This window comes from Belonocnema kinseyi, chromosome 2 (genome assembly GCF_010883055.1).
Source record: "Belonocnema kinseyi isolate 2016_QV_RU_SX_M_011 chromosome 2, B_treatae_v1, whole genome shotgun sequence".
Lineage (NCBI taxonomy): Eukaryota > Metazoa > Arthropoda > Insecta > Hymenoptera > Cynipidae > Belonocnema > Belonocnema kinseyi.
Genome location: NC_046658.1, coordinates 109,931,107 through 109,941,689, shown reverse-complemented (window position 1 = coordinate 109,941,689; position 10,583 = coordinate 109,931,107). Strand labels below are relative to the sequence as shown.

The 10,583-nt window shown below is 26.3% G+C and overlaps 1 protein-coding gene across 1 annotated transcript in view; it reads left to right on the top strand.

Moving 5' to 3' along the window:
* LOC117167875 (V-type proton ATPase subunit D) overlaps nt 1–9,692 on the top strand; it is a 14,944-nt gene extending 5,252 nt beyond the window's left edge. The window contains exons 3-4 of the mRNA XM_033353103.1: nt 1,897–2,382; nt 9,061–9,692. Of these exons, the coding sequence (XP_033208994.1) occupies nt 1,897–2,382; nt 9,061–9,153 (579 nt within the window). The 3' untranslated portion in view covers nt 9,154–9,692. The remainder of the gene's footprint in view (nt 1–1,896; nt 2,383–9,060) is intronic.
* Nucleotides 9,693–10,583: the final 891 nt, after the last annotated feature.

Here is a 10,583-nt window from a genome sequence, read left to right as displayed (position 1 = left end):
CAGCCTTGGAGGAGATTATGTTGAGAAATAAAAAAAAAAATTCTTAAAAACGTTGTTTTTCTTGGTCAGGCCGGAAACTTATCAATCCACCCTCGTAATGATATTTCACACCATGTAATATCTTTTCAAGTCCCTTGACATTTTTCTAAGATCTTGAAATTTGGATGTAATTTTTCAAAATGCATACCTCTAATTGTTTTTTTAATTCGTTGAAATCCCTTCAAATTGTTAAAGTCAATTGAAGATTTTTTGAAAACACTTGAAGTTATTGAAATCGATTAAGAATACCTTACAATGTTTTGAATTTTGTAAAATTTTTAGAAATTTCTTCCAATTTTTTTAAGCTGTTGAAAATCCCTTGGAAAGTTTAAAAATATCCGAAAATATTTAAATGCTTTGAAATCGCTTCACATTATTGACATCAATTAAAAATTTCTTGGAATCTCTTATGAATTCAAAAAATTTTTTTAATCTTTGGAAATACCTTGAAATATTAAAAAAAATAGAAGTCCTACGAAATCCTTTAATTCGTTTGAATGAATTCTTTGAAATCCATTTAATTATGATAAAATCTCTTGATACTACACGAAATCTGATATTTCATAAAATCCTGGAAAATTCATTATTATATCTTGAGAGCTTTTAAAATCCTGAGAAATCTGATCAAATCCTTTTAAATCTTTTAAAATATCCTAAGCCTTATAGATCCTATAAAATCGCCCCATATCCTTGGAAATCTCTTGGAATTTTTAAAATCTCTAGAAAATATTTCAAACCCTTTCAATTCTAGAAGTGTTTAAAAATACCCCAAACTATTTCAAAAGTATTCAAGAAAATTCCGAAATAGACTATTGACCTGAATTCAATAGTTGTTATTAACCCGTGGGTTAATTATCAATTTATTGAAAGAAAAATAAAGAAAGTTATCTTTTTATTTTTTTCAATGATTAAAATGACTATCTTTTAAAATCAACTGAAGGGTCCGCGGTCTAAATATTCTGACTGACATTTTTTTCGAAATTGATTTTTTGTATTTTCTGGAGCGGTTTTTATACGCAGTTAATATTCCACAAGCGAAATGGCAAAATTCCTTTTAATTTTTTTTTTTTAATTGATTTTCGAAAATCGCGTTTCGGTATCTAGAGCATAGTTCTGCTGTCTAAACCTGTTAACTGCTTATGGCGTCTTATGGAAAATCCGTGTTTTTTCTTACAACGGTTCACTTTACTCGTAGAATAGGCCAGTGAAACACATGTCAGTGTATGTGCAGTTAAATGCATGTGCGTGTCGAAAGTTTTTTGTCTCGATTAGTAGCACTCAGCAAATTTTTGCAATAAACTATTTAAAATTTCTGAAAACATATCTATGTTCGGCTTGCGATTCCAAACATTTTGACGTATAAAACTTGCCCGCAGATTGAAATACATGCAGAAAAATGCGAACCCGTTAAAACAATAAAAAAACAGCAGTAAACACTGCAGATAACAGGTTTAGACCGCTGGGCCCCTTTTAGCTAACATAAATAGCTTTTAATTTTCATATAATGTTCAATTTTAATTAAAATTTTATAAAATTAACCTGTATCATTTTTCTCTAGTAAATGAATAAAAAACATTTTATAGAAAAAAAATATTGAAAATTGCAAAAATGAGAACGATTTTTCTTCCCTGTGTAAAATTTCTAAAATGTCGATCAACTGTGTGGCAGCCCTGATTATTCTTAATAAAGACTTAAAGTACTTCTAAAAAAAATTCCCTGTCTTTTGCTGCTTTTTTTCAAAATTCATGACTTTCACTTACAAAACAAATTTCCTGATTTCCAGGTTTTCTCGGATCTGCGGCCACCCTAAATAATATCTCTTAATACAAATTTAAAATGACTAAAATTTACTTTCAGACAAAAACTCTAATGGGGGAAGTAATGAAAGAAGCGGCCTTTTCCCTTGCCGAGGCGAAATTCGCGACTGGCGACTTCAACCAAGTCGTTTTGCAAAATGTAACGAAAGCACAAATTAAAATACGTTCCAAGAAAGACAATGTTGCTGGTGTGAATCTTCCGGTATTCGAATCCTATCAAGATGGTACCGATACATACGAACTGGCCGGTTTGGCTCGAGGAGGCCAGCAATTGGCCAAATTGAAGAAAAACTATCAACGCGCAGTGAAGCTTCTGGTGGAATTAGCTTCGTTGCAAACGAGTTTCGTCACTCTGGATGAAGTTATCAAGATCACAAATCGTCGTGTCAATGCGATCGAGCACGTTATAATTCCCAGAATCGAGAGAACTCTCGCCTACATTATTTCAGAACTCGACGAGTTGGAGAGAGAAGAGTTCTATCGGCTAAAGAAAATCCAGGACAAAAAGAAAATAGCCAAGGCAAAGGTAATTATGGTCAAATACATACTTCAGGGATCACAGTAGTTCGGCGGATCAATCATAGGGAAAATAGGGGAGTTTTTTCGAAAAAGGCGGATTTTTTGCAATAAAAAATACCTTCTTAATGAACAAAAATAAATAAATGCAACACTTATGAGAAACCACTAATTTTATTAAACTGGAAAACAAACGCGCGCACGTTTTTTTGTCTCTCACAATTTTTAAGTATAAAAGTATATAATTAATATATAATTTTTTTATTTCATAATATTTATTATTTAAAATAATAGTAAATAAGAACAAGGACAATAGTTTTGTGCCTCATGAAATCCTTTGTTTTTGAATTTCTAAAATTTTAATTCTGAAATATGTTTCTTTTGGTAAGAAAATGATTTCCTATTTTTTTTAGTTTTTTAGAAAAATATTTAGAGGTCGCTATGAAGTGTTTTATGCCGAATAGATAATTTCATTAATTCTAGGACAAGTATTAATAAAAAACATTCCCAACAAGCAAAATATGGAATAATTTAAATGGTAGAAATTAAAATTCAAAAATATTGAAAATTCGAATATTCAGCATAAAACAGTTCCTAGAGACCTCTAAGTTTTTTTTTAATCTAAAGAAAATAGCGATTAATTTTCTCACCAAAAGAAAGAATTTTCAGATATAAGGTTTTAGAAAATCAAAAACAAAGGATTTCATGCCTAATGTATAGTCAATCGAACCTTTTTTTGGTTAAAAACCCAATTTCTAACGAAAAATTCTAACATAATTCAAAATTGTTGAAAGAAATATTCTTCGAAAAAAGGGATTTTTTCTCAGAAAAATACGAGCGGTATTAACATTAATTAATAAATGCAACATTTATTAAAAACCGTAAATCTGATTAAACCAGAAAATAAACATACGCGCGATTATTTTTTGCCTCTTATTTTTTAAATAAAAAAATATAAACTTAATATTGATACCAAATGTTTGTAGAATTATAAACATTAATATTTTTTATAGCTAGAAAATAATTTACTTTGTTTCATTATAAGACGTTTATAAAAATGAATTGTGTTATAATAAATATATATTGTTACAAACAGGTTGAATATTTTTAACAATTTATATTATAAAGAATAGGATTTGTGGAATAAATATTGATAAAGTTTTAGAATAAAAAATTGTATTTGTGAACAATAATTAATTAATTATAAATACAGAATAAATAAAAATGCAGAATATTAAACGAATAAATACTACAATTAAGAACATTGTATTTATATAAAATTTGAAAACATCAAATAACATTTATTTTCATTTGCGCATTTCTATCAAACATATTCTGAATGTTTAAAGTTTCTAAAATTATTGTTGAAATATAAAATAACAATAATTGAAATCAGTTTCATCCAGAAATATTTTGTTTTCGATTATTGTTATTTTTAAATCAAGCAATAATTTTAGAAACTTTAAACATTGACAATCTTTTTCTTAATAAAAAATATTTAACTGTATTTTTAATAAATGAATAATATTTAAAAAAAAAATTAATTATTTAAATTCGGGAATTTTCTAGGTTTCTAGTTTAGATATTTTAGAATTCGTCAATTTTCTGTCGGAAATTTTATTGTTCGGGAAATTTCCAATTTGGAAATTTTATTATTCGGGAAATTTATTTGTAGGGAATTTCATTATTCGGAAATCTTTTACTCCGCAAAATGCAGAAAATTGTCTGATGATAAAATATTCGTACTAGAAAGTTTTCGAATTAACACAATTAAATTTTGTGTTAATAAATATTATTTGTTTATTAAAAATGCAATAATCAAATATTTCTATAGAAAATATTTTTAATGTTTACAGTTTCTAAATTATTGTTTAAATTTAATAGAACAATCGATGAAAAAATTTTCATCCAGAAATATATTTTTTTCAATTATTGTTATTTTAAATTCAAACAATTTTAGAAACCTTAAACATTGAAAGTATTTTTTTATTTATAAAAATATTTCACTATATTTATGGAATAAATAAAAATTGATTTAACTGATTTAATAACTTTAAACTGCGCTTTCAAATGTGTTTTGATTACATCTTTAATCAATTACATTACAAATTATATTATAAATATTGATTACAAAATTCGTGGTATAAATAATTTTCGTTAAAAGTGTTTAATAGTGTTAAATAATTTTCGTTAAAAGTGTTAATAGTGTTTAAATGCCAGATATTTATTATTTTCTTGTCACTTGGTACGGTATAAACTTGCACTTTTTAGAAGGAATTCGCGTAGCCAGAATTGCATCCGAGAACAACACACTTACCAAAAATCTGGATAAATTTTCAGTCTAAAAATGTGAAAAGTTCCATTTTTATAATAATAAACGACAAAATTTCAGAACTATGACATTTTCCTCATGCATTTTAAATTTTCCGGCCTAAAAGTACAGCAGCCAGCGTCGCCCGCGATCTTGGTCAACATTTCCGTCACTTTCATTTCAGAGTGCCACGGGCCTGAAAAACAATAATATAACCTAACAACAAATTCTTCAAGATTGTAAATACTCTTTTAAATGCAAGGTTTTTCGATTAAAAATAACCGATTCCCGGTAAAAAAAATGTTGATATAACCTAAAATCGTTCCAAAATTGTAATTTTTCTTCGAAATCTATACGCATTTCTAGGGGGGTGCTTCCACTGACTGCTCAATGCAAAAAATGTGTCACGAGAGTTGAAAACGGCCATGCGGCGGCGCTAGTAGTAGCTTTGTTCTGCAAAACCATGCAGTACCATAGGAAAATTGCATACAAATTACAAAATAAATATGAAAAACACTTTAAAATCATTTTTTCTTCATAGTGTAGAGTCAAGTAGTAAATGAGACTTATTTACTTACGTATTATTTTGTTTAATAAAGTAAAAAGCGGCAAAATGGACATAATTCAAATGTTTAAAAATTGCATGGATATTCAGAAATTATAAAGAATAATAAAAAAATAAATAACGAATACACAAATGTATGATAAAAATGGCGAAAATATATATTATTATCGAATTATAAAATTTTTCAAATTACAAATAACGACAAGCTTTTTAATTAATAAAAAATAAAATCCCAAATTTCAAAATATCCAAAACTAAAATTCACCGACTTCAAAACCGACTTTTAAAATAAACGAATTATTAAAATCGCGACAAATGTTTTAATTCTCGAAATTTAGATTTGTGCAACATAGTTAATTGATTATTAATTTATGAGTAATTGATAGAATTATAAATAAGGCAAACAATTTAATGAATCTTTAATTAATAATTTATTAATTATTTTCGGAAATTTTAAATTTCCTCAAACTTAAATTACAGGAATAGAAATATTTATGAAAATTTAACAATTCGTTTATTTTATAATTCGGCAGTTTTTTGTTGCTAATTTATGATTTAGTTATTCTTTCTTTCGTTATTTTGTATTAGTCCCGGATATTCAAACACTTTTAAATATAGTGATGAAGCTAATTTTTTTATATTGTCGCTTTACAATATAATGCTACTATATAATAAATATAATAATTATATTTATATATGACAAATAAGGAATATGATAAATCCTTAAATATTTTTTCTATTACAATAAAATAACCAACTCTTAAATGTGATATTTTTTAATCAATTAGACTTTGTAACGAAGCTAAAATATTTTAACATTTATATGTCACTCTTAAAAAAAGACCATTAACGAATATTTTTTTATCTTTGGCGACAATTAAATTAATGGAAAATTATTTTTCGTAGTATTATAATAAATCAATGTTGAAATTAAATTCTGAGAATTGAGAACAAGAAAATAAGTAATATTATCTTGTTTTCAAATTTATGGAAATATAATTTTCTTAAGATTTTTGAGAAAATGTAGAAACTTTTTAAATATTTCAAGGATATTAGAAAAGAATCTAAAAATTTTTTAAAAACTTGTTTTATTATATAGGATCTTACAAAATATTATGAAAAATTCCAGTCTCCAAATTAAAAAAATACTTTACTATCTTCTACATTTTCCCAGCAATTTTAAGAAAATTTGTTTATTCTCTTGAAAACATTCAAAATTATTTTCAGTTCCTCTAAATATTTATTGAATTTACCCGTTTTTCTTCGTTTTTAATTTGCAATCTTACTAAATTGAAATATTTTGCTTTAAAATCTTCTAAACTATTTTTAGAAATTCTAGAAAATCGTTCGTTATATCTAAAAACCTTTTTCAATTTTCTCTTATACTTCATTGTTCAAAATAAAAAATTATTTAAAACTGTCACACGAATATAAGGAAAATTCTTTTTTTTTAATTTTATCAGACCTTCTAAGCCTTCTTATTTCTAAAAATTATTCAAATTTTTTCTGCATTTTTTATTTATTCTGCAAGATTGTCGAAAATGCCCTAAAATCTGTCAGCTTCTTCTTTGACCATTTTTGAAATCTTCTAAAATCTTTTAAAATAATTTTTCGAAATAAAAAATCATTTTAATTTTTCCTAGAAACCTGAAAAATATATTTGATTTTCGAGAAAATTTACAAAGTTTAGAAAAAAACTTTACAAGTTTTATTTATTTTTGAATCTTTTCAAAACTTTTGTATATCTCTCAAACTTACTTAAATTTTTTCCAAAATTATGTGATATGACAAAATTTTGCTTGAAAATCTTTCAAACCGTTTTTAAAAATTTTTAAATCTCCCATGAATTTCAAAAACTTTTTTCACGTCCTGACAAAATTCAGTTTACCTAAGAAAATGGTAAAACTTGCAAAATTAAAAAAAATGGTTTCAACGTCTTCCATATTCTTTTAACCAAAATTAAAAATTTTTTTAAACTATTTTCATACCGGAGCGATAATGAATGGAAATAATTCGATAAAAAAAAGAAAAACACTACTAGAAAAATGCACTATGTCATTTTCACAATAATTATATAAATAAACCGTTTTCTTGATACATTTTAATGATTTTTTAACGGCTCTACATGACAAAAGACACATAACAGTCAAAACAACTAGAACAAAGTTACTACCAGCGCCGCCGCATGGCCGTTTTCAACACATGGGCCATTTGCAACTCTCGGTGACAGGAGGCTGCGCATTTCCGATGAAAAACGAGCTCATAACCTAAAATTGTTCAAAAACTTGTTATCTTTGAAATTGAATGATAATCTAAAAAATCCTATAATTTTTTTTAATTAAATGTATCACTTTTCGACTAAAAACACTAACTGAACATAAAAGAAATTTGTTTCAGGAAACATAATGATTTGTTACTAAAATACTGATATCCGGCGTAAAACGCCATCATACCTCAAAATTATTAAAAAGTTCTGAATCTTCTTTCATATGTTTGAAATACAACCTTTTTTTAAAAATTAAAATCGCAATTTTCAACAACATACAATAGCATAATCTAGAATTAGTCAAATATTCTACATTTTGTTCAAGTAATACCGATTTTGGTTTGAAGACACAAATTTTTGTTTCAAAAGAACGACGTAACCTATTTGTTAAAAATTGTAAATATTCTTTAATTTCTAATTAAATTCCAATAATTTTCAACTACGTTTAACGTAATAAAAAGCCGATCGGGTTATTAACAACAATGCTTGCGAGATTTTTAGGACATATCGTTACATAATTTTTTTAGGTAGGAAAATAAAATTTTATTTATAAATTGAGTGTGATAAGAAAAAAAGTATCTCAATGAAGTGTGAGATATTTTTATTTCGCAATGCTAGTGAATCAAGCATATTACATTTTATTTAAAAATATTTATTTGATTTTTTGATTTATTTATATTCTAGTTTTAAAAAAATGGACAAAACTCTCAACTATTGGCTAAGGCCACATGGTGCCGAAAAATGTAACTAGAAAGAGTAGGTACAGTTTTAAACAGGTGTTTTAATTTTTGCATACAAGTGTTTTTACGATTGTTTTGTGAAGTACAAAACAATGATTGAATACTTAAAACAAATATTTATCAAAAACAAACAATTTTAGATAGAATTTCCATCTTCTACAGTGAAAAAACACATTTTTGTGAAATAGGTTTTTTAAAAAAATACAATTATTTCATATGAGTTTCAATTCATTTTAAGCTTGAATAAACTTTATATTAATTTACGACTGGAATTTAAATACGAATTCTAACCTAACTTTTAGATCAGATTTTTAAATAGTAAATATTTCTTGTATAAATTAATAAAAATTTACTTTGGTTTCATTTTTGCTTCAAAATAAGTCAATTTAAGTTTATAATCTTTTGAAAATCACAATAAAGAGAACAATAATTGTTTTGTTTTTTTAGAAAAATATTTCTGTCAAAAAGTGTGGTTTTTCACTGTATAATATGTAAATTCCATCTAAAACTCTTTGATTCCGATAAACACTTATTTTCATTATCCAATAAATAGTTTAAACTTCAAAAGAAAATGGTTAAAATACTTACATGCATAAATTAAAATATATCTTTAAAATCGTACCTATTCTTTCTAGTTCGAATTTTTGACACCAGGTGGCGTATCACCGTTTAACCATTCCCAATAAGGATTATAGGGAATTTTGAGAAAAATAGAAGCGAGGACTGACTGTGATCCCTTATCCTCAAATTAACATTCCGAAATCTTGCTTCAAAAGTTTTAAACAACAAAATTTTATTTAATTCAGACCGAGGCTCACAGATTGGAGATGATTGCCGCTGGACAGCACGAGGAAGCTGCCAATATGCTTGAAGAGGGCGACGAAGATATTCTCTTTTAAGCACAGTAAATATAAAAATAAATACATATTTTCCGACATAATCGGCAGAGGTACTGCGAAATGTTGGCGCGAAAATCAAAGTATCGCTCGTTTCGTAATAGACTCAAGGTAAATCGTATTTTTACGATCTGCTCCTCGGACAATATTCGTCTCCATGCACAGATTCGTTAATTGCCGAGTAAGAAAGCTTCAAAATCAACTGTCATTGTCAGAGATAATATTTCCTCTTTTAAATAGACTTGTACATTAAACAGAAATTACGATAAGAACTTAACTAATGTTTTATTTTAATCTTCAAGCCTTATCTGTACCGCTGTTATTTCGTTACTTGTTTCGCGTATTATCTTATTTTATTATTATTATTAAAAAAAAAAACATTGGTCAAGTCTTGTCTGTGTAGAAAGTTCACAAAAGTATTCCAGTTAGTCACACGTCAATTGTGGGACTTTGAAAAAGTATCTGCTGTATTTAATTACAGCTTGTATATTATAGTGATATATCGTTTAAGATTAATAAAAAAAAAAGAATATTAATGTTTACATCAGAAGTTTTCTTTATCTATATTTACAGGGTGTCTGTCTGACCGGGAAAAGGTAGGAAATTTTGTTCACCGGGAAAAAACCGGCAAACAGCTGAATATTCGATTCAGTGGCCGGGATTTTTATTTGGTTGTAAAAAAACGAATAGAGGTTGGCCGAAAAACTTTATCAAATTCCCGGATTTTTCCTGGGCCAATTCTTTAATTTGCATGCCCATTTATGTTAAAAAAACATGATTTTAATCTTGTAAAATTTATAACATATAATATTTTGCAACTGGAATAAAACAATTTCAAATCAAAGTTATAGATTTATTTACTTTAACAATAAAAAGTAAGTTTTCCACCATTAAAGATTAATTTTTAACCTAAAAAAACAAACTTTCAATAAATCAGTTGAATTTTAAAACAAAAAGGTGACTTTTTAGATGAATAGTTTAATTTTCAAAAAAATAATTAAATTTTTAACAAATCAGTAGAATTTTAAACAAAATTATTGATTTTTCAAACTAGAAGGATGAATTTTTAACCATGTGGTCAAATTTTCAAACAAAAAAGATTAACCTTTAACCAAAAATTGTCGCATTTTCAATCGGACTTGTAATCGGGCACTGGCCAATTATTAATTATAATAAATCTGAACTCAATATTAATTTCCTAACAAAAAGAAGAATTTTTAACAAAATAGTTTAAATGTTTAACCAAGGAAATGAATTTTCAACTAAAATTATGCATGTTTACCTAAAAAAAAAGGAAATTTGTAAGAAATTAGTTCAACGTGAGCCCATATAATTGAGCTCTTAATTAAAAAAAAAATAAAATGTGAACAACAAAAAAAAAAATAACTTCTAACCAAAAAGATGAATCTTCAAAAAAAAAAATGTTTAGAAAA